The 24586-nt window shown below is 44.3% G+C and overlaps 1 protein-coding gene across 7 annotated transcripts in view; it reads left to right on the top strand.

Annotated features, from left to right (window-relative positions):
* KDM4B (lysine demethylase 4B) overlaps window positions 1-19586 on the top strand; it is a 94964-nt gene extending 75378 nt beyond the window's left edge. For 4 of the 7 annotated variants that reach the window (XM_074565814.1, XM_074565815.1, XM_074565810.1 and 1 more), the window contains 10 exons: window positions 428-606; window positions 1766-1988; window positions 4622-4698; window positions 4888-4943; window positions 5413-5521; window positions 11214-11399; window positions 11534-11698; window positions 12455-12574; window positions 15302-15394; window positions 17289-19586. In XM_074565814.1, coding sequence (XP_074421915.1) covers window positions 428-606; window positions 1766-1988; window positions 4622-4698; window positions 4888-4943; window positions 5413-5521; window positions 11214-11399; window positions 11534-11698; window positions 12455-12574; window positions 15302-15394; window positions 17289-17474 — 1394 coding nt within the window. In that variant the 3' untranslated portion in view covers window positions 17475-19586. The remainder of the gene's footprint in view (window positions 1-427; window positions 607-1765; window positions 1989-4621; window positions 4699-4887; window positions 4944-5412; window positions 5522-11213; window positions 11400-11533; window positions 11699-12454; window positions 12575-15301; window positions 15395-17288) is intronic. The other 3 variants (XM_074565811.1, XM_074565816.1, XM_074565813.1) reach the window with 1 other exon arrangement.
* Window positions 19587-24586: the final 5000 nt, after the last annotated feature.

The following is a 24586-nucleotide window of genomic DNA, read 5'->3' as shown; positions in this document are numbered from 1 at the left end:
AACTACGTGCACGTCTTCCAGAGAAAGTGGCTCCCAGCTGGAGGAAGGAAGGGGGGATTTCCTCGCACTTGCATCACGCGTTTTGAATTGGCGTTGTTGAAAGGATGCTGTAGGTTTCCACAGGTAGAAAGTGGAGGGAGTTACGAGGGCAGTAAATCTAGGTTCTCTTCCTTCTTCTTCCTCGTGGCCAGTTCCACTAGGTGATTGGTGTCTGTCTTGCCTTTCCTACCCATAAATTGATTATATCCCTTAAAGGAGTTATTTGAGGCATACACATATGAGGAACGAGTTGAATGTTCTTATTGAGCTTCTTGTGTTGCTGAAACATCAGCTGTTTAACCCTACCTTGCTGTGTTTACCTCTGCTCTCTGCAGACTCTTTTGCCTCTACTGACTGTCCGTTGTTTTGTGATTTTTTTTCTTTCTAGAAACATTTCCATTTTCTGGGGAGGAAGATATGAGTGACCCAGAGGCTTTGAAATCTTTACTTTCCCTCCAGTGGAAGAATAAAGCACATAATTTCCCAGCTGAAAGAAAATTCAATGCAGCTGCTGCCCTGAGTGAGCCATACTGTGCTGTCTGCACCCTCTTCTACCCCTACAACCAGGTAATTCCTGATACCGCTCCCACGGGCGGGTTGGCAGTGGGTGCCGAGTGGTGGCTGCTGTGTAAGACATGATACAGACCTTTGTAATAAAGAAAGAAGGCTCATGCAAATTTGCACACCAAAGAAGCGTGTTTGGATTTGACAGAGGCAGCGGATGGAGCCTTTTTTGGTCATTTTTCCTGGCTTCTCTGGCTTTGTCAGCTTTCATTTTTGAAATCGCACATAAAGAGCTTTGCACTGCAAACACTGTTTCACGCGGAGAAACGGTGCCATGTCGGTCGTGTGATCGCTCTTGTTTAGCTACGGGCCCGGACTTCTGAATATATGCAAACAAGCAGCAAAATAAAAATTTACTGAGTAAGCACATAGATCATTTTTTTTGGAAACTACCAATATGCTTTGGAATACATTATGAGCAGAAAGGCAAAATTTATCAGATGAATTAGTTATTTGCCCAGTTGTGTATTGATTTGTTCTTGCATTCTTACAGAGCCAAGTCTGGCTTTGTGTGTCCACTAGGAATACGTGCCGCAGATGCACATATATATATTGGAAGCTTTTTCTGAGAAAAGCAGAACCCACCTCCCCCCTCAATAAAATCTCTTGATTTATTATACAGACCGAAAATAAAATATCTGTTCTGATTGCGGGGTGGTGTTGTATAATGGTTGTAAGGACAACTGGGTGCAGCTGGGCTGTTTTAATTCATTGTTTTTAGCTCTGGTCTGCTACCAGAAACCTTGAAATGCCCTTCTGGAGAAATTCTTGCAGAAAGAGTAGGGAAGGATGCCAAAAAGATGGGAGAGGAGGAAGGAAGGTCTTGCTTTTATTAATATTTTCTTCTTTTTTTTTCCCCCCTTGGTGTTTACCGCTGCAATTTAGGAATTTAGATTTTTACAGAAGAAGAACAGGGAAAAGGTCTCATTATTCTAGTGGTTCCTTGAGCTTTCAGAATAAATTACAGATCCCAGTACAGGCCTGAGGAAGAGGAGCAAAAGACAGGGGTGGGGGGTGCGGGAGAAGAGAGGATTTAAAATTCGTTATTTGTGCTGCGTGGTGTCAGGTATTGGATGGTGGGTTTTGCAAGGTGCTCTGACTTTAAGGTTAAACTTGTGACCAGGGAAGAGGCGGTTCCATATGATGGTGTTTTCGCTTGGAGTCTTTACAGATGGATAAAGAAGCTGCCCCAGTCTCTGCAGGGGAGACCACCTCTTTCGTCCACCTTTCAAAGTGCGGACAAAAGACCAAGCCTCTGATCCCGGAGATGTGCTTTACCTCAAGTGGAGAAAACACAGAGCCCCTTCCTTCAAATTCATATATTGGAGAGGATGGAACCAGTCCCTTGATATCCTGTGCCAAATGCTGTCTGCAGGTTCATGCCAGTGAGTGTCTCCTCCTTCGCCAAAGCGTTTTGGGTATTGAGAGTCTCACAAGTTTCTTTGTATGTTGCCTATGTTTGAATTCCTTCTTGCCGTGCTTGCTGTACCTGTTGCTCCCACTTTCTCCTTTTCTGGTACTAGTATGTTTGTATATTCAAGTCCATCTTGGCAGTCCCTGATCATAAAAATACACACAAATGTTCTTTCCACCATTTGTTTTGTTGGCTGATTCTTCTCTGTCTCACAGAAAAGGTTCTTTTGTTATCTTTCATTTTTTGTAATAAAGCAGAAATCACAAAGCTGATGGCACGCTCTTCGCTTGTTCAAATATTGGTCTGCTGGGTAAGGTTGTATTGTTCCTGCGTGCATCAGAGATCGTGGAGTAGTTCCTGAGATACATTTTATTAGTGTCTGTGTTACTGTTTGTAGAAACGGCACTTGATTACAAAGGGAACATACGTCTGTCCGTTTCCCTGATAGTTATGTCTAAAAGCAGATCTGATTAATCCTGGTAGAGTGTACCTTCACTGGCGATTGCGCGACATCTAGTTAACATTTGCGCTGGTACTAGGAGATGTGACGAATTACTGTTCAGCTGTTGGATCTTGACAGATGGGAAGTCTTATTTGATTTGCATCAGCTGGAATTACTTTTGTTGTTCCAATTTTATAGTCGGCAGGTCATGGTGCAGCTCGGCATGACTGTCCCTCGTGGAGAACTGGAACGCAGCTTTTAGTTCTGTACTGCGTCTGTGGCGATGGCTACTTCTGGCCAGTATGAGCGCGTGCCGCAGAGCGAGCGGGAGGATAAAGACTGATTTCTTGCTTCACCAGTTGCTGTCTCTGTAGCGATCGGAACAGGGATGCTGCATCTCGTCCATCCATATGCCTTCGGTAGTCCGGTCTAGCCAGATGGTTTCAGTGGCCAAATTCTGTGTAGGGACAGAGGGATGTGGGCAAGGTGGTGGAAATCTGCAGTCTTAGAAATTCAGCTATTTCGGCTGTGCCCTACCCTTGAGGGTGGGATAGAAGTTAGATCTAGTCTGATGTGGTCTCCAGCGTCTCGTCGTTTCCTTGTCACTGTTTGTACTTCTGGACTGTGATATTCCTTTGACTTTGCTGCAGAGAATCCATTTCCTTTTATTACAGGATTGCAGCGTTGAGGTGTATTTTGGTTAATCCGACAGCATGCTGGAAAACCAGTTGGCAGTCTCCGCGTTACTGAGAGGTGCCCTCGCCTAGCTGTGCTAAGTTATGACGGCAGCAAGGACACACAGAGAAGAAAGACTTTGTGAAGGTTTCTGGGCTTTTAAGGTGTTGACAAAATCCATAAAAAGAGTATACTTTTCTTGTTCCATTAGGATCATTGTTACGGGACGGTCTGGTGTTCAGTAAGCGTGACTGTTTCTCCCCTCGGATCCCAAAGCCCAGCTACCTGTGGTCCTGAGGCGAGAAATCGATGCCGTTCTACACCCTTTTGAGTGTTTTGAGTATTTCCGTTATGGGCATCTGTCCCCTTTCAGCTCAGTTTCCAGATCAATATTTTAGACTCGACACCTCTGCCTGTTGTCAAGGACGGCGTTGAATCTGCTTTTGTGATTTGCCATATGATGAAAAGAGACTTCGGGTGTGGAAGACAGCTGTGGATCTATATTATTGACTTCTTTTGACATAATGTTTATCTGGTTAAGTGGATGATTTTTATAAATCAGGTTATTGTGGCAATCGTGGTGCTTTCTGAATAACTTCTTTATAATTTAATTCAGTAATTGGAGACTCTCCAGTTGAAATTTTATGTCCAATTTTGTTCGGATAGGTAGAGGCCATGGGGTGAGCTTTGTGTTAGGTAGGATGCTGGCCAGCAATTTATGGTATGCTTTATTTTCTGCATCAGGCTTTCTTTGCAAGCTGGCGGGAAGCACGTAGATCCAATTTTTCAAAAGTATTTGTGTGTCTTGTCCCTATTATCTTCAGTGGCAAACCTCAGTGCCTATTACAGAATTTTAAGGGCTTTTTTTGTCTTATTTCCCCGTCTTTATAATGAGTATAACACCACTTTACTATTCTAGTGCTGCAGGGGAGTATGTAGGAGGATTTGGTTCTTGCATATTACAGTCATTGACGCTCTATAAAGTCAGATGTTTCTAACACTTCATACAATGAGAACTTAGTTGAAATACTGTTAAATATGTAAAATGCATGTATTTAATTTCCTCTCAATGTTAGTTAGTTTGTCCTTCCTTATATTACCACTGAGCAAAGATGACTGCTTCAGTTGTGCTAAAATTCAGTGGTCTGAGCTGTTTTGATGTGTGAGTGCATTCCAGCAGTAGTAACATCACTTTTGAGCCCAGATCTTGCCTGAAGAATCAAAGTACTGCTGTTGTAGTCCTTGCCAAAGAGGGGAAAAAATATTGAGGGTTACCTGTGTGTGGTTTTGTTTGGTTTTAGACCTGCTGGTCCCAAATTCTGCCCCTGTTCCCAACGATGACTTTTCTTATGACTTTTGTCTGAGCCTAGGCTTTTGAATTCAAATGCTACACCTGATTTCAAAGATGCTTCTGAATTTAAAAGTCAGCAAGTCAATACTGCAGACTGTTAGCAAAACTCTGAAGGATCTAACTTTGTTTCTTTCAGGCTGTTACGGAATACGTCCAGATTTGGTGAATGAAAGTTGGTCTTGCTCACGGTGCTCAGCCAACGCGTGGGCAGCGGTAAGCATCGCTCTTCTGGAGACACAAGAAAACCTACCGTGGGAATTAATTAGATACTTCAACAGAGATGGGTGGTGGGAGGGTGCACTTTGCCTTTGCATCCCAGGTGTGCTGTAGTCAGTTTTTGGGAAAGATAGACAGTCTGACAGAGCTTTTTGGTCCAGTTCTGAAGGAGTTTTGTTCCTACAGGAATGTTGCCTCTGTAATCTCAGGGGAGGAGCTCTTCAGATGACCACTGATGGGCGGTAAGTGATGGTCTTAAATATTTTGTCCTTCCGTACTGCATCTAATATTCCAGTGTTGTTGATGTCCAGTGTAGCACCTAGTTTTGTCATTTTGGAAGTAACTCCTGCTCATTAAGTTGGCAGGATGAGCTTGAATAACTGTGCTGTCTTATACCCTGCACCAGGCTTTTCGGTAGCAGGGGTCACGTCTCTCTGAACACTGTGAAATTTGGTTCATTCTCAGAGAAAAGTCTTTTCAGAGAATATTTAGTATCATGCAAGATCAGATGCATGAGAAGGTTGATCCCTGTTGTTCCAGAGACATTTACCTTGTGCGACCGTGATTAACAATCAGTTGGTAATGTTGCCAAGGCTGCCAACCACCATAAATATTCCTTGATACTGAGGGAGTTGGAGAAATGTTAACTGCCCTCTTGAGTATTTAATTCAAACAATGGTAGACTGATTTCTCTCTAACTTTTTTTTCCAGGTGGATCCATATAATCTGTGCTATTGCTGTGCCCGAGGCCCGTTTTCTCAATGTAATAGAGCGTCATCCTGTGGATATCAGCGCTATTCCGGAGCAGAGATGGAAACTGGTAGGTGGCTTTTACCTGTGGAGTGTTTGTGAACAAGAGCCAAAGAAACAGGCTTTAACTAGACAGAAAAACATTGTGTGGGATCATAAAGTAGCTGAGATTGGAGGTGACGTTATCGCGCACTCATACCCTGAGCAGAGCCTGCGACACTGACCCACCTGGCAGTTGGGTCTAAACTACCCAAAAGCTTCATTTACTGTAAGCCCTGCGTGGCAGGAGTGAGAGGGGACGTGGTAACTAGAAAGAATCACAGAATGGTTAGAGTTGCAAGGGACCTTAAAGCCCACCCAGTGCCTCCCACCAGCCCAGGTTGCTCCAAGCCCCGTCCAACCTGGCCTTGAACCCCTCCAGGGATGGGGCAGCCACAGCTTCTCTGGGCACCCTGGGCCAGGGGCTCACCCCCCTCACAGCAAAGGTTTTCCTCATGATATCTCATCTGAATCTACCCTTGTTCATCTAGAATTTGATTCGTCTTTCTTTACAATATTTCTCTTTTTCTATCAAGAAATCTCTTGTAGAAATTAATAAACATTTCTTTGTGACCACGACTGCAAGGTGAGACTCTGCAGAGAATTTAATGAAAGTCCAGGTCAGCTTGTTATTTAGTTGCGTAGCTTCAGCTGAGGGGATTAGTAATGGATGATTCATTAGCTCAGAGCAATTAATCTTAATATTAGCTAATGCCCCATCACTGTAGTGTGTTATTGCAAAATAAATTGTGCTTTTGCTGCTTTTTTGGTACCGAAGTCAGCTGGGCGACAGTTGGGAGTGGGTACGGGGAAGGTGATGCAGCCGTGATGCGTTGCGTAGTGTTGGTGTATTCATTAACTGCGCAGCCGCTCAGTGCGGGCAGCAGCCGGCGCCTGGGTGAGAGATTAGGAAGGATCTCTGCTTCCAGAGTTATTTCTCCGTTGTGCAAATGGGTTTTGTACACAAATGTGAACGTAAAAAGCATTCATTATTCAGGTGGGGTGATGGAGCAGTGTGATGTGAGAGTGATAAATCTTGCAGCACTGGTTCTTTATGGATCATCTGACATTTCCAGCATGCATCCTCTTCATTACCCGCACTTGTAACGACGAACTGAAAATCCTTTTACACAAGGCTCACTTGTATTGCTTAATGGAGCCTCACAAGGAAACATGACTTAATTCTTTAACTCTTCTGTGGCTGCCTTACCATCCTGTCGAGTCAGGACAGCATTAACATACGTAAAACTCTGTTGCTTCGTTCTGCTCCGAAGCCCTGGCTGTGCTGTCCCCAGCCGCTGCACAGACCCGCTGCATCTTTCTCTTTCCTTCCTGAACCAAAGCTTCATAGTTTTGTTGATTTCTTCATCGTTGTATTCCTTTCACACCTCATGCTTTCTTCATGTCTCAGGAAAGGTAGGGAATGTGGATATGAAGCACCTTGACTTACGCAGCCCAGGGACGTGATTCACAGGCACCTCCTCCTTACGTTGAAGTCAGCAGGAGCCTGGCTTGTAGCTCCGTTCTTGCCAAAGCCAGGCTTTAAGCACTTCTCTTGGAAAGCGTTTGCATCGATGGTGCTGCACGCTGCTTCATCATCAGCAGCGGGACTTTTCTAGAGGTGTAGTGCTGTTTTATTTCTGCCAGCATCTGTAGGACGCTGTCAGCAGAGCACGTTGGCTGGTCCAGGTCGCTTTGGACACAGGTTCAGGTCTTGGTCTTGAGTTGCCCATGGCAGTGTGAGCCCTCTGTAAGGTGGCTGGTGCCCCCAGCCAGCCAGCCCCGCTGCTGGGATGTGAGAAGTAGACTTTCAGCCTAGTTACTCCGTGTTCGAGAATGTCATCGCGCAAGTATCGTTGCATTTACGCTGATTATAAAAAACCTTCTGCTCTGTTGGCCTGTGCTTGTGAAGGCACTATGTGTGCATACATATGTATGCACGTGCCATCCATGTCTACTGAAAACAGCTTGTTGGTGTTGTCACCGCATACATTGTGGCGTGATGAGTGTCGTTTGCTACAGGAAAGAACGCAAATAAATTATCCAGGATGGGGCTGGATGGGGCTTAGAGCGACCTGGTCTAGCGGGAGGTGTCCCTGCCCAGGGCAGGGGGTTGGAACTAGATGATCTTTAAGGTCCCTTCCAACCCAAACCATTCTGTGATTCTATGATTAAATCTAAATTGAAATGGGTTTTAGAGTTATAAACTAGGTGAAGATTAAAAAAAAATTAATTTGGCTGGCAAAACGTAAAGGCAGTGGTGCTTATAGCATTGGTGTAGTGTCTGAAGAAGTACAAAGGAAATTTAAATTGGATGAGATTGTGTGGAGAAACACACTCGTGAGCCATCGTGGAGAGTTTTAGGATTCTTTATAGGAATTTTCAGGTAGTTCATGGAGCACGTGAGGAGACAGTGGAGGAGTTGGGAGGTGTCTGGGTTTTGGAGGGGTGCAGCTGCATTTAGGAAGATGAACTGAAGGTGACTAAAAGGCGCTGGTGTTGGATCAATGAAGCAGTTGATGCGGTACCAGATAAAACTGGGAAGATGGCCTTTGTTGCTAAAAAAGATGGAAAAGGAGAGAAGAAATGATGTGAAGTTTGGGGACAGGTGAAGTGAATGAATGAAGGAAAGAGGGGGTAGGGGATATCTGTGATTATTTTTTTTATGTGTTTGTATTGTTTCAAGTTACTGTGGAGGGCTGCGGTAAGAAGGAGTTGCAGTGATCTGTTTAAAGGTATCTCCTGTTCTTTGAGCGTGCACCAGCCTCCCCTTTCAAGCACAGAGTTTTCGGCCCATTTGTGGGTATTGCATCATTTTAAAGAATGCGGTTTGCATGCTTCCTGATTAATGGTGTATTACGGGTCTGCGCATGTAAATTATTTATGACGTGGAAATTTGGAATAATTAGCTGTCATTCCTCAGTGGAGTAAATGAATTGCAGCGTTCATCATGCAGGAGACAGCCCATTTCTTATGCTCAGCTCTGACCCGACTCTCCGGTGGGCATTTATTCTGGAGATTTTTCTCCTGTGCTTCAGACCTTCTCCCTTCCTGCTACCTCCCCTCCCGCAGAAAGTATCTTTAAATCTATGTGTGCTGCTTTACCACAGCACTTGGCACCGGTGCTTCTGTCCGTTCCATCTCCCATGCTTCCAGACCTTCTACATTTTCACTCCTTCCACCATCTTCTACATTTCGGTCTCACTGTGGCTCACATTTTTCTTTATCCTTTGATCGTATTTACTCTGAATATTCCATTGGTGTAGCTCTTTTGCCTGGCACAAGGAGTTTGTCTTGCCACTGGGGTGTGACAGTAATCCTTCCGGCTTGGAAGAATCCCGTTCGCATCAATAAAGGCAGATTCCTGATACCGGAGGGTTAATGCTCCCTCGAGGCCGTATTGAGCACCCTGTATATCAGCAGTTGGCCCTGCCGGCGGGAGAATTAGGTATTGACAGTTTAATAATGAGATCTCATTGCTATTGACTTGCTTTCAGCGCCGTGTTCCTGCTGTGCACTTTGCTGGGGTGCTTATCTGCCTTCGGAACATGGTTTACAGAGCGATAAAGGCAGCGCTTATTAAATACTAAAAAACACATTCTGGCAACACTAAGGCTCTGGCTTTGAATTTCCTGGCTTTTGTTAGTTTAAGTAAAAAAGGCAAATTAATCTTTGGTGTAAACATACCGACTTCAGTTAATTCACAGGATGTGAACATGACTTATTTCATACGCGCGTGGGGCAGCCCCAGTGAGGGAGGGGTGATGTTGCCCAGGAGTGGGGAGGAGTGAACGCGTCTCCCTTTCAAGGAGAAGAGGAACACTCTTTGGAGAAGGAACGGTCTTCTATTTGTCTTGGCAACGTGTTGTCAAGTGCAGTGGGGCCCTGGCTCTGAGGTGTGATAACACAAATATAACATTGAAATTTGTCAATTCTTGTTTTGCGTTTACCGGATAGTTTATAATATGATGCCACTCTTCGTATTTTTGAGAGTACAATTTTAAGATAGCTCAGATCTGGAAGCAGAGTGAATTCGTGCTTCTGGGGGTTGTATTGGCTTATTGCGTGATCTGGGGCAGTTTATGTTACATTCTAATCCCAGGAGACACAGTAATTCGTACAGATCTTAAAATTTCGGTTGTGTGTTCTGTGATGTACTCTGAGCAGTGTGTTAATGGGAGTGAGGGAAAGGAGAGGCCAGGAAGAGAGAAGGAGGGGAGGAAAGGCTCTGTTTAATATCAGCCACTGCAGACAGAAGAAGAATCTGTCATTCGCAGTGTGTTTGTAGGACGTTGGCGCGTAGCCGCGTGCGTGCACTGGGGGGGACGGTGTGCCCGGCTCTGCAGAGGGGCAGTAAAGATGACTGCTTTCCTCTCTGCCTCCTGATATGTGGAAGTTAATCCTTTCTAATAAATAAATTACGTAGCTGTACAGTCAGGTTCATGGACATAGAATATCTCTCAGGATTTTATTTATACGAGCCGTTCATTCTAACAAGTAATTAATTTTTCCCCCATTTGCCTTGTCCAAGCCTCAGATAAGGTACAGAAGCTGCCATCGCTCAGTGACAGGTTCCCTAGACATCAAACGTTAAAAGCTAAGAATGGTGTTTCCGCATAGCGCCCTGGGAACGTTACGCAAGTGTCTGACTTAAATTCCTTTAGATTGGGATTCCCAAAATCTGTCTTCTGTATTTCTGAGGGGCCGGAAACAAGAATTTGGTGCTGTTTGGGAATGAGGAGATGTATCTCGTTTCCCACTGACACCTACTGCGGGCTGCCGACTCTGCGGCGCCATGAGGCTTCTGATTTTTAGCTTTGGAAAAATTTAGATTTCTTTTTAAAGTAGTCACGCATCTTAAGTTGATTGCCTGTCCTCCCAAAGTGTTGTCTGATTAGATTAGCCTAATAACTGGATCTTCTTTGAAAAATATGAGTTTAAAAAACACCAAAAGACTTCATACCTTTTTTTTTTCCCCCCTGTAATTCTGGTGTTTGGTACAATGTTTTTATTTGTGAAACAGTGACTGAGTTAACTACAATAGCTAATCTGACATGCATACCAGTAAAACGTTTACGGCTGGTGTGTTTATGTGTGTAAAATAAACATGCAATATTTTTGTTCCATTATATAAAATTATATTCTATTAGAGGTAATAGGTATCATGTTCCATTAAATATAATAGAACAAACTATTACACAGTTATTCTGTGTTCTGTTCTTTCAAAAAACGAAAACGTTATTTTCTAGCGGTGTACCTGTGACGATCCAGCTGCTGTTTGAATTAACGTAGGGACATTTTGTATATCGAAGGAGGATGAACATTGAGTCGTAGCAGTTCCCTAATAACACTGACATGTGTGGCCTGCGTCGCCCTCACTTTCTCCAGTGAACAGAGGCACAAATTGGATTTAAATCCACTTCACTGTCCATCCTGGGTCCGGGGGCTGACTCACTGGCAGATGTCGGCGTGTTCAAGGGAATGACAAATTAGTGTTGCAGTAGTTTCTTGGCTTACGAGAGAGTCCAGGCAAGAGTAAATGGGCCCCTCTGGAAGTACTGGGCTTGCCCTCTCAGCAGGAAGCATCACCGTTCCTGGCGGGGGCTCCTGGGCCCTGGACACTAACGGTAGAGACTTTTCCTCCATGTCGGGTGACGGTGCCCTACGGTGCGTTAAAGCCGCTGTGGCTGCCTGCATAACGCTGACCCTGGGTTTCTTTTCAGAAATGCGTGTACTGTCGGAAGCGGATGAAGAAGGTGTCCGGTGCCTGCATCCAGTGCTCCTACGAGCACTGCTCCACCTCCTTCCACGTCACCTGCGCACACGCAGCTGGTGTCCCCATGGAGCCGGACGACTGGCCCTATGTCGTGTCCATCACTTGCTTCAAACACAAAGCAGCTAACCAGAATGTATGTTTGAGGGGGTTGGTTTGGGTGGATTTTGTTTGTTTTGTGGGTTTTTTTGGATAGAACAGTTTCTCTGTGCCTGTATTTTTGAGGCAGCTTTTATGGTTGCAAATTATTCCCTTTTCTCCCCAACACAGATTCCATTTCGAAGGGAGGTGACCCTTGGACAGACTGTGATCACGAAGAACCGGAATGGACTCTACTACAGGTGTAAAGTCATTGGCATGACAACACAGACTTTCTACGAAGTCAACTTTGACGATGGTTCATACAGCGACAATGTTTACCCAGAAAGCATTATTGTAAGCAACTCTCTGTGGAGACTATTACCGTTATAGATGAGTACAAAGTGTAACGCGTGCATTCGTCTTCTGTGCGCTTTGGGGTGGAACAACAAAGTAAAGCTTAAAAAAATACAAATTTAAAAAGTAAAGTTACTGCTTGCATAGAAGAACTCATTACTGTGCTTCTTGTTTATGACACTATCTTATTTCATTTTTTTGTTCCTTTACAAAGACAGGATTTTGCTATACGCAGATGACTTAACAGAAAGCAATGTTTGCTTTAAGTTGCATCTTATTTGTTTTGTGGTTGAATAATCTCTTACTTTGCAACTGACAAGTGTGATTCATGGGGGGAAGCAGATTGTCTGTAAGCGCTTCTGGTTCAAAATAGGGAATTCACTTAATAGAAGGAACGTCTGGAAGAGGAGCATTCGTCAGCGCCTGCATTCTCTTCGTGATTGTGCCATTGGTTCAGCATGTGAAACAGAGCAGGTCACCCTGCTTGGTTTTGTTGATATTTGTTGATGTTTTGGGATTTGTAATGAGAAATTTCTTAGAACTGTCACCAGAAGGAGGAGCGAGTGTTTATTTCTGGTCTCTCACTGGTTAATGGTTTTGTTTGAGATGACTGAAATCAAATCACAAATGCAGAAACTTTCTTATACTTAATTATTAGTGTTATGTAGCAACTTCCTCAAGCTTTTTAACACACTGCTTTAGTTCTTGAGCTTTGTCCGTGTTGGCTGGCTGATGTCTTCCACTCTGTGTCTTCAGAGCAGAGACTGCATCCAGATGGGACCCCCTCCAGAGGGCGAGTTGGTGCAACTGCAGTGGACAGACGGAATCGTCTACAAGGCCAAGTTTATTGCAGCCCAGATCAGTCAGATTTACCAGGTGAGTATGGAAGAGGACCCACAGACTGCGTGTCAGCGTATCCGATTGTTGCCCCAGTTGCGTAGTGCACTGGTGTTGAATGCTTGCTCTGGTCATGAAGGGAGAATTTGCCTTCTGAAATTAATACAGTAGGATCAGGGTAAAATTTTTTGTGGCAGAACGTGGATGTATGGATAAACATATGTCTAAACTGTATCTGCTTTTAAAATATAAAATAAATTTGCCCTTTTCCATATAGCTCAGCTCTGACTTGGGTCAAAAGTGACCTGCTCCAGCCACTCTCTGATGGCTGTCCTACGGCTGGAGCCCAGCTTGTTGTCTGTAGTTCCCCATGAGTCAGTAATTACAACTTTCCTCGATACTTTTAGAGGATTTAAAGGAAATGATGGGTCAGGACACTACTTCAAGGGGGGAAATAATCTTCTGGTCATGGGAAGGTGCTTTGTGGAGCAGCAGCATGTGGGAGTGATGTCCCGCTGCTGCTGTGGGAGGAACTGGAAACCTCCAGTCTCTAGTCTCGTACCGTCTCGCCATCTCTGGGTTTAAGGTGACAAAAACAGCAGACTTTTTTTGTGGGTCTTTGAGTCTGTTCCACATCTGGGATTTTTGTTTGTGGAAGGTTGTAATAGTCAGTCGAAGAAGATTTAACCTGATACATAGTGTTAATACTTCAACACAGAAGGCTTTATAAAATGCAATACATTCATTTAATTAAACCCTTTTTAAATGCTAGCAAGAAGGTGAAAGTTGTAGTGATTCAGAAAGTACACTTTGTGCACATCCTTTTAAAAAATATATGCTGAAATTTGCAAATAATGGTTATTTTTAAGATATTAATGCCCCTGGACAAAAGGCAAAGGGAGTCCCACACGTTGTACTTGTTTGAAATGGGGTTCTGGTTTCTGTCATTTCTACACAGAGTGTTTCATACCTGTGTGTGAAGAGCACAATAATCCACCTTGTCAGTTGACAGTCTTTTTGGTGTGTGTAATGGATATTAACTGCTTCAGAGAAGATGTGATCTGAGGTGACCCTGGTTAGGAATAAGTACAATATATAGTTCCGTAAGGATCTATTGTTATGCATGCTTTCCACTTTAATCACAGTGTAGGAAATTGTCATTGATTTCTCAAAGGTACAATAATTTGAAATAGGCTATTCCACTGATGGTGCCAGATGACAGAAAAATATGCATGAGGAGTCTGCGTTTTTCAAATCATGCAGTTAGCTGCATGGAAAGCTCTTCTCCGTGGGGAAAATAGCCTGAAAAGCTTTCCACGTTGGTTCCCTACCTAGATACTTTTTCAGTTCTTTTGGTGCGTCTCTTTTATCTGTTTTGGAATAGGATTATATTCAAAAATAGAGTGATGGCTTTGTTATGAAATAAATGTGTTCATGGATTAGCTTTTGCATTTCAAACCCGTCTTATCTTGCAGTAGCTTCCCAGTTCACATCTCGAAGTTTGTGTTTTGTGTGTTAAGATTAGATGTGTATATTTTTTAAAAAATTGAGCCCAAGTGTGTGGGCTGTGTCTTTTAACTTGCTCCAGTGTGTGTTCATACTGATATATAACCCATGTCAGTAATTTGGACCTTAAATAAACAAGGTCCGGCCACTCTGTGATAGTCTAAGATGTCACTGCAAGAACTGGAGCTCGTGTAGTGGGAATGGCAGACCTCAATCTGCTTGTGCCTCGGCTCTTAAACTTCTAATTCCTGTTCCCTTATGACTCTGTTACGGTAAAACCAGAGGGTAAATGGGACCGGTAGCATCTTAAACCAGCTCGGCAGAGCCCGTCTTTCCAAGCCTGTTCTCCCAGCTGGTACGTGCTGCTCGGGGAAGGGACCTCGGCAGGCGATGCTGAGCTTCCCGAGATGATGGGCTGCGCAGGAGGAGGAGTTCCAAGCACAAGACGCTTTTTTCTTTCTCCATTTGTCCACGTTGAACCTGCCATCCCATATTAAGCCCTAGCGTATGTCCTTCTGTATTATCCAGAAAAGCGTAATAAGTCTTAGAGCAAAGGAAATTAGAATCTCTTAAAAACTTTTAATAGTTTTAATATTTTTAGATGCACGTTTCCATGAAAAAACATTCCTGTAACAGCTGATGCATAATTCACGGTATAATCAGTGCTTAGCAAAAAAGGTTTGACGCAAGGAGTTACCACCGGGTTTTGTACCTGGCTGACTATTTCTGCTTGTTAAAATACAAATGTATTTTAGTAGCTGGAGTTGTTTCCTTATGACGTGTGAAAATGCTTTGTTTAAGATGAAAGAAATTCTTATTACCATATTGCCTGAATACAGGGCTGCCTTTTATTGTAGGTGAAAAGCTTCTTTTTTTCAGGATTTGAATGAAAAATCAGTAGAAATCTCTAGTGCTCTGGCTGTAGCATAGACATGGAGCTCCAGCTGTATCATAGACATCTCAGGATCCGCAGAACACTGAGTGAAACCACGTGGGCCTGATAGGACGGGGGGGCTGAGCAGCATTGAAACCAGCACTTTTTGGGTTCAGCACTCTTCAGGGATTTGCAAAAAGCTCCATTCTACAGCGATCCCGGAGACCTGCAGTGCCCAGGACAGGGATCATCCGTGGGAACTGGCCCCAGGTGCTTCCTTGGTGCTCCCATGAAGGGACCATACATGGTGTAGTCAGGGAATGGACTGTTGAGGTTTGGCAAATGTAGGGGCCAAGTTCTTATTTCCTCTTCTGCCTGCTCTACAGGTCGAGTTTGAAGATGGTTCCCAACTGATGGTAAAGCGTGGTGATATTTATACCTTGGAGGAAGAGCTTCCCAAGAGAGTGAAGTCTCGCCTGGTGCGTATCAAAGTAACAGACACCAAGGAACGGCTGTGGCTTGCAGTACACGCTTGCGTTTTCTTAGCATGCTGTTTAGACATTAGGTGAACGCAGCCTCCCATTTCTGTGGCTGTAAAACCACTTGCTGTTCACAAAATATGTAGAGCAGAAGAAATCCTTGAGGTAAATGCTTAAGAAGGATATAAATGATTTTCCCTTTCACATGTTCAGATCTGATTTTTGGAGTCTCTGGTTAAAAGATTGTGTTCTTATTATTTTATGCCATTTGAATTTAGTTATATGGACCGCCGACCTGTCTGAATACTGCTTTTCATCAGAAGTGAGGTGAATTGGCCTACAGCTAAGTGGTTTCTGGAGAACTGATTAGCAACATGGGATGAAACCCCTGTTTCTCACCAAACAGGAGATTTAGAACGTAGCTCTTACCTATAAAAAGCTCTTAATCTAAAAGATCAGGCTGTCTTTAACTGCATACAGTGGAATTACTGAGCCTAGAAAATACGAGGGATTTACATCCTAGCTTTTTTGGTTCTAGACTCGCTGGGTGTTTTCAAACCTGGTGCTTTAACCTTTAAAGCCGTCTCATTTAAACAAGTGATGAGACTGGTTTCTACACAAATGGAGAATATACAGTTTTCTTCTTCATTCAGAATGGCTGCTATGTCAACCACAATCCCCAAAGTTAAGCTGTGATAAGGTTGTGGGCTTCTGCCTCTCTTACAAGACAAAAACCTTCCCTTAAGAATATATGAATTGTTGTGCCGCGCGAAACCAGTGATTCACCGATGCTGTGAATCCGTGGCCACCAGCAGGGGTGTGAGATGCACATCGTCAAAAATGGCCTGGTGACAGGCAGGTCTGTGGAAGAACTGATGAGGATTTGGAGAAAGCTAGTGTTTGCTTATGCATAAAAATCTTCAAGGGTTTTACCCAAAAAACACTTATAAAATGCTTTCTGTACTGAAGCTCTGGAGGGCTTCTCCATCTTGTTTGAGGTTCTTTGTCTCAGTAAGACCTCATGGCATAAATTTTCTAGGTTAATAATTTACCTTGTTATCCTTGAAAGACTTATGGTGGCAAAGAAGCACCCTAGAATTAATTTCTAGGATGCGCACAATAGTTTATTTATGCGCACAAGCAGTTTATTTAAGCTTATCTAATAATACAGACAATGTATTGGAGCCCTGAAATACAGGAGTTGGAAAGATGCAGCGGAGACATCAGGCTTTATAACAGTTCCAGAGAAAGCGAATAAAGTGAATTTCCAGCTGGAAAGTGAATAGAAAGTTCCAAGTCTGGTGGAAAGCTACAGCTTTTCTCGTGTTCTTTCTGCCGCCAGGAGTGTTAGCCTGTGCTCGGTGGAAGTGATGCTCCCGGTGCTTTAATGTGGAACAGCAGAACAAAGGAACAAAGCGATAGCAGATAATAATTCCTACCAAGAAATGCATCTCATTTGAGAGTGTAAGAGCAGGATGAACAGAAGCAGTTGTTCATACAGTGCTCCCCAAATGCTTTCTTAGGGTCTTTTTTTTAAAGACATTAAGGAAGCCCAGTTTCCTCAGTGCCTTCTCCTGGGAACAAATAACCTGAAGAGGCAGAGGAGGGTAGGAATAAGCAGAGAATCGGCGAGGCAGGAGCTGAAGTGAAAGATATTCTGAACCAGAAGGAGGGCGACTGGAGGGTTTCTCTTTCCAGTTTGGTTTCAGAAGGCCAGAATTTTTAATTTCAGCCGTGTGCTTTGCGTGTTTCGGAGTTGGCTTTTTCTGCAGAAATACTCTGAAGCAGGTTGTTGCCTTGCTCGCCCTGCTCTCCTGTTGCCAGGCGCGTTCCACGGTGTGACCCCTCTTCTCCTGCCCTGCCTCTAACCATTGTGCTCTCGTGTCTCCCGCAGTCCCTCAGCACTGGGGCCCCTCAGGAAGATGTATTTTCGGGAGATGAAGTGAGAGCAGCCAAGCGCCCCCGGCTGGGGAATTCAAGAAATCCCGAAGAATACGGACAAAACCCAGATTACTTGGCCTTTATGGAGAGCCTGTTGCAGACACAGTACCAGCCGGGAACTCAGAGCAACATGTTTTAACCAGGATTAATAAAAACAAAATTAAATTAACCCTTTTCAAGCCTGTGGAAAAAACAACCAGGAAACTGTGGAATGGAAGACCATCCTTGTGCAATAGCCTGCTGTGAATTCTTTTTGTCTACTCGTGGTTTGAACTGCAAGAAAATCCTGTCTGGCTGCACGCTACCTCTACTTTGCCAGGCGTTGCTGACCGATAGAGTAGGGAGCTTGAAAAACCTTTAGACAGCGTTTCACACGGAGACTTCGGAAGAGTTTGTACTAACAGTGTTTTGTGAACGGCTCCTTTTTGTGAGGCTTGGAAAGGGTTAACATTTGACAAAATGACTTTTTAAAGTACGTCAAACTCTTTTGTCTTTAAAGGTGCTATTACATTGACTACTGAAGCAGCCTTTGGAATTGTGTTTTCTGTACATAGACGTCACCTTTGTGAAGTTTTCTATAAATGAGCATTATTAAAAAAAAAAAGCAAACAAAAATAGGAAAACAAAAGTTTCCACAAAACATTTTTCTAGATTATGGCTTTAAACCAGAAAATAAGCAAAATCCTCCCCCCTCGCCCCCAGATGAAATGTAACTGGTATTACAGCGGGGAGTGAGAGAACAAGAGCAGATGTCCTGGAAAGTTCTGGGTTCTTTTTTTGTAAAGAAACACTATCTTCTTTGTAAGCTGGGGAAGATGGGGAAAGAAATGTTTCGTAGCTGGGATGTTTCTTACCGTTAGTTCTCTTACAGACACGTGATAGATGCGCGCGTTTCTGCCATGTCACCTGGAAGGGACTTAGGGAAGAAATGGCCAGGTTTTGGTCGTTCTTGTCATCTTCCTTCCCCATCTTTGCCATCACAGGTGCTTTCTAGTTAAAAATCAGCATGGCTTTCAGTTACAATATCCCACTCGGTTTTGGTAAGTCTTCTGTTGCTGCTTCTTGTGTTAGTTCTTTATGAGCCGTCCCCCTTCCCCACTGCAGCCCGGAGCGTGGAGGGATTGCTCCGGCTCTCTGGTAGGCATGTCTCCCATAGGAACCTTTTTCTTTTCTTTGTCTCCTTTTTATTTTTTTTTTTAATTTTTTTTTTTGAGTTGTGCTCTTTACAGTTGTGAGAATCATTCCATGACAGAAGCCTGGGAGGTGTTTGTATGTTTTTCTTTTATCTTATTAAAGAAGAAATTCCCCAACCATCTTTGATTGTTGTGACATCCTTTACTTAAGTAAAGACTGAGCCTTTGTGACACTCCTGGGGAAGAGGAATGCGAGCCCTTCGTTTGATTGGACTCAGTTCACTGAGAATCGAACGAGCATTAAAGGCAAAAACAAATCCTAACGCACTGAGTGGGCAGCTCCCACTCGAATGCTTGGAAATCACCTCCTGTCGAAGAGCTGTTACGGAGCAGTGTTTTGTCAAAGAGCCTGAACCCTGCTGGAAAGCGTTCCGCTCTCCTTGGAGGACCTCGGTCCATTCAGGGGGAGAGGGAAAGGCGGCCCTAGCGCAGAGCTGGGAGAGGGCCGCGGCTCCCACCGTGTCGGGGTGAAGGGGACCCAAGGGCACGTCCCACCACCCCCCTCCAGCCTTGGCCTGGCAGGAGTCGCGGTGAGGGAGCAGAGCCATCCACAACGCCACACAGCCATCTTTTCCACTTAATTCCCTGAAATTACTGGACAGAAAGAGATGAGTTTTTTCTTTTTTTTTTTTAATTTTTTTTTAAGCCCCTGTGCAAGGTGGTCGTTGTTCTGTGGAGAGGTTTTTAAGCAACGCTATAGCTGGATCTTTAAGGGAAAAAGTGGGAAGGATTTGTGCGCTAGCAGATGGTAGATTAGCATCTTAAGAGAGTCGATGGGTATTAAACTGTCCTAGTGAAAGAGCGGAGATAGACTAAAGCAATTTTTTTATTATTATTTTGTTTTTTGTTCTCCCTCGGGAGACTTGGAGTTCCCTTTATTTCTCACTGCCTCTGCTATGGGTTGTTTTTGTTGTGTGTGCGTGTCTGTGCGTGTGTGCACGCGTGCGTGTTTGTAAGACGTTTGAAACAGGGTTTTTTTATTTCTGAGTTTTTGACGTTTTCAATAGATGTCTCCAAGAATAAAAACAAACTGAGACTAATAAAAGTTTTAAAAATTGGCAAGGTTCTTAAAAGCCTCGGTTGTTACTCCTACATAGCTGTCTCCTGTCGGTTACGATGATTTAGTAGAAAACTTGCTTGTATAAAAGAATGAGAATGTTGCCAGGCCACAAGAGAAATATTTAAAACAATTGAAAGAGAACTTAAACAGCAGAGGATTTTTTTTGGAGGTGGGAGGGGAAGGGTGGGATGGGATGAGTGGCTGTGAGCGACGGGGAGTTTCCTCTGCATGTTAAAATCCTGACTGAAATAGCACCATTACTGTATTCATATGTAGTACCTTTTTAAAATACTATTTATATTGTAAAAACAAAGCGTGTTTCCTCACCCCGTATTCAGATGCTGAGTTATGTTTAAACGTGAACCTGGAACTGTAGAATGCCCTTCCTTGTTGCAAGGGTTCTCCCTCTTTGTTTCTTTTTAAATCCCTCTTTTTGTTTTAGGAATGACTTGTGCAGATTATCTATAATGACCATATCGATGGCTTCTGTGCATCAGACTATTGAAAGGGAAATAGGAAATGCACATTCCTACCCTACCCTTCCTCCAGTGAAATATATTTGTAAGTGTCTGATTATGTACTATAAAAATAATGATTTTTTTTTTTTCCTCCCCCTAGATTAAGGATGTGATGTATTTTTTGCATATTTTTTTTCTCTGCCTCTAGGTTCATAATGAATTAAAGGCTGTTGAGCACTTCAGAATTACACTTTTCGGGGGGTTGAAGTCTCTTCATTTCTAAGTTTAAAGTCTTTTGCTCTGCAGGAGAAGGTGGCTCCCAGATCTGGTTGGTAAAGCTGATAAAACTGAGCCAAGAGAAGCTGAGACTGATCAAGAAGAGCGCGGTCTTTTCCTTCCTCTCTGCTAGCCATGCAGGAGAAGAGGTCTGTCGTTGCACCAAAATTAAGAACCAAGCTCGCAGTTCGTTTTTGTCCCAGGTCCAGGATTTGCTCTAACTGGCTCGTTCCCGAGAACCGTGGTTGCTGAATAGTCAGAGGTGGTTCTAAAACCCTTTCTCTTTCAAATCACCAGTTTGCTACTTCCTTTTTGGAGTCTGCTCTGTAGCCTTCCAGTAGCCTTTTCTTTCCAGCCCTCGGAGGTCGTGCTGATATTGAACCTCTTAAAACAGCATCTTCCTCAGCCTGCATTTAAACGCCTTCATTTCCCATCCTCCGCCCTGGTACTTTCCTACAAATTCCTCTCCAATTGTTGCAGTATGAGGCTAATGCTGCAGATTATGTGAAAGAAAAGAAATCTCCAATTTCCAGTCCTTCGCAGTTTAATAGTTTTTCTTGATGTAATCTCTGGAATCATACTAGTGGGAAGAAGCTGCTGATACGAAGTCAGTTGGAATTTACGCCCACGCAAAGCTTGCTTTTGAATTTAAGGTCTGCTACGTTGCTGTAATAAGAACTAATATAATTTTAAAGATGTCTTAAGAAGCAGTACATACTTCCAAGTAACTGTCTGGATCAGTGATCAAAAGGCAGGGATCAAACCTTTCCCTTGCTCCATCAGAGCCTCGCAGGGTGGAACAGACATTTCCACACAAACCCCGCAAGTCACTGCGGGTTTCTGTTACTCGCTGAGATTGCTACGCTAAAATATACATGATGTAGGGTTATAGGAAATCATGCGGTGCCCAGGGAGTCCTCAGGGAGACAATGTGAATACTGCAACTGCTGGAGTGAAGCGCTTCGCTTCCGACACGTTCCTCTGTCTAAGTACCATTCGGGGCTGGATGAAAGACTGTAGATGAGCACAACTCATTAGCCTCTTCTAACCTCTGCCGCTTTCTTATCCCTGGAGAACATGAATGTGTGTTTATCTCTCAAACGTAGGCAGCCGAGCTGCATCTCTTACTAAAGCACGTTTCAGATTCCTCCTTTTGCTTTTCCACCTTCTCCGTCTGTGCCAGCTCCATCCTCTGGAGGTCCTGCCCGTTTGTCCTCCTCTGGCCCCACGCAGCACGTTCCTGCTCTGATACGCGCTGTTGGCTGCCTCCCGCCTGGCGCTCGCCTCTGGGCCTGCCCTGCAGAGTGCTTTGCTTAGGACTTGGCTGCAAGAGACCAGGGTTGCCAAGGTAGGGACCAGATGCCCATACGTGATGCTTTGTCTTGCGCGAAGGACTGTGGTTCCTTCTCGCTGCTTCGCAGAACTCCGGCTCACTTGGGCTGGCGAACAGCAGGGAGCCTTCACACAAGCAGATGTTCTGAAACCTGTAGTACAGAAGCTGATAAAACTCCCTGAGTCAGTGTCACCAACTGTCACATGCACAATAAAGTCATTTTGTGATAATTGCTGGCAGCGATGAGAAGATGGGGATCAACAGGCTGTTTATTCCTACTCTGGGGCCAGTGGATGGAGATTCATTAACTCCTTGTCTGGTTGGAGCAAGATCTTTAGCTCCGTGAGAAGAAATGGGGAAGATAATTCCTTTTTTCTCTTTGGAAAGGACGGGATTATTTAGAAAACTAAAAATAACAAGTGTTGATTGGGGTGAGGCTATTTAGTGGTGGGGCTGAAAGGACAGCCTCATCTTCCAAAAAACCTTGGTTAGGTGTGTCCTTCGCTGCATCGTGGTTCGCTCACTCTGGACAACTTCTTGTGATAACTTGTACTGAAACAATTATTCTTGCAAACGCGTTTCTGCAGATCTCCAGTGTGCAGGTCTCTGTGAGCACGTGGTGTTTTGCGGCTTCCCCACTCGCAGCCTCTCCTTCTGGCTTCCAGCTTCGCTGCTGGTATGTGGGGGGACATCATGGGCTTTTGGGCACTTCCTCTTTGCTGTACTTGCTCCTTTCCTATTTCCTTTACTTCTGTGACTGTTCAGTTTAGGGAAAGAGCAGATGATGGAAAAACCTCGTCACATGCTGTAGACATCTGTGCTTTGGCCAGTTTTGCAGAACTTCTCTTTCTTGAGGTTATTCCGTGGGGATTTTTCTCTGTTCCTCTTCCCTCACTGTTCATATTAGTTCTTCATCAGTAGTTCTCCTTCAGCTTGAACAAATTGCACCAGTTTAATAAAACTATTCATTAAACAGGTGCAATTCCCTTCTGGAAGAATGCCCTGGTTTTGGTTGGAGTGGTTTACTCGGGGAGTTTTAGCTTATGGTAATCAGGAGCCATTTTAAACTAAACCTTGCTTTGAACCTGGGTGTGCTATTTCAGTTTAGTAGCAATTTGAGTCGAAATAGTGGAATTGCTCATGAGGACATGTCCTCTGTGGTGGTGGGCACCATTCGACTGCGGGCTCAGAGGAAGACGGTGGTAGATCAGCGCGTTGCTTACGTCACTTCTCTCTCCGGCTTGAATTTCTTCGCAGCATCAGGTGGAGCCTTTTCTGCAGCAGGTTCCTTTGCTAGCGCTGCAGTGGGCGAGTCCTTGCTACTTTTCTTGTTCGGGCTTCTTTCCCCTGCCCTACGTGTAGCTAAATGTGGTCTAATAAACTTTTTAAATCCTTTTTCAAATAATTAAATGATTGCAAAGTCCTGACCTGCACATAGACCAAGTTGGAAGGAGTGCAGGTTTTGTGGAAGAGCTTTTTCAGGCACGGGATTGTACTTTGACGGATTAAAGCAAGGAGCAATGCTGTCTGCATGGAACCTGCCGAGTGCCAGAGCCGTCCCTCTCATCAGGTAGGTGTGAGAGCCGCTGCCCACAGCCATTTCCACACTCTCCTGTTGTCTGACACGTCGCTGCGGCTTCCCGGGGCGCTCACCACGCTCTGCACGGAGCAGCCGCGTGACGAGCACCTCTCCTGACCTGTGTTAGTTCCCATGGCATTAATTTCGTGTTTCTTGGGTTGGAAGGACAATTCGTCCTTTTATCTCATTACAGGCTAATGAGGAGACCTTGCGAATGAGTTTAACCCTGTGAAATTTGAACAGTCTCTGCTTCAGAGTACCTAATGCAGGCGATACCTGCCGGTGCTCCTTGAGTTTGCCAACAGGAATAAAGATTGAACAAATTACTTGAGATCCCAGGAGAAGCGCTCGGAAAGAGTTCCTGCGGGTTCCTGACTGCCAGCCCCAGGCTCAGGTCACCCCTCTTGCGTCTGGTCCCACGCACAGCTGCACTGGCACAGACGCACACACACCAGCTTTGGCAAAACACCAAGACTGGAACGAGTTGGAGATGTGGAGCTAGAAGTATTTGGCAGCTTTGATAGCAGAAAAAGATAACTCCTTGGTTTACTTGCGCACCAATAGAAAATTACTGGAGTTATTTATTCTGCATTAGAGGAGCAAAACAATTAAATTTTTTGTTTCCAAGAGGGGAAACGTAAAGGTCACTGTGTAGATATTGTTCAGAATTACACAGCGAGCGTGGCTTAGCCACTTCTCCTGTGGAATAAATAAGAATTTGGCTATGTTTCAGCACAGTTGACTTTGGCTTACCTCTATACCCTAGCCTTGCCATTTCAGATGCCAGCTGCTAATAGCCCCCAGCAAATGAGCTCGTAGCCAAGCTGTCTCCAGAGCGGGAGTGATACCCTCCCCTGTGCCCCAGATCGTGGTTTAAAAATAAGTAAGTGGACAGATCCACTGCTCATCTGCTTCATTTAACGGGGCCATCTCTCGAAAACACAGCAAATTTTCTTTGATTAGGAACGAATGGGCAGTTACCCATGATACAAGCCAAGATGCTGCTGCCGTTTAGAATAGCAGGGATTCATCTGCCTGCCTAGAAAGATCAAATCCGAGCTGATTGTAAGTACAGAAGGGTCACTGGACAATTTTCTATGTGGAGAAGCAATGAGATGGGGAGAAGAGCGCTTGTGCAAGTCCCATTTCCTCATGTCTCCACTTAGAGCTGAGGTTTATTTCCTTTTTTTTATCTTAATAGCTTGGAGGCACTAGAGAATATCTGGGCCGAAGAAGAAGTGGTACATCTGATTAATCTGGGATTCGGATATAACATGGAATTAACACTGCAATCCAGTAGCTTTGTGTCCTGCGTTGGGTGATTTGTGTGAGATTTTTGTCAGCGTGTAGTG

This window comes from Larus michahellis, chromosome 23 (assembly GCF_964199755.1).
Source record: "Larus michahellis chromosome 23, bLarMic1.1, whole genome shotgun sequence".
In the NCBI taxonomy this organism is placed as follows: Eukaryota; Metazoa; Chordata; class Aves; order Charadriiformes; family Laridae; genus Larus; species Larus michahellis.
The sequence above is the reverse complement of the archived record's forward strand: the minus strand, read 5'-3'. Positions and strand labels throughout refer to the sequence as shown.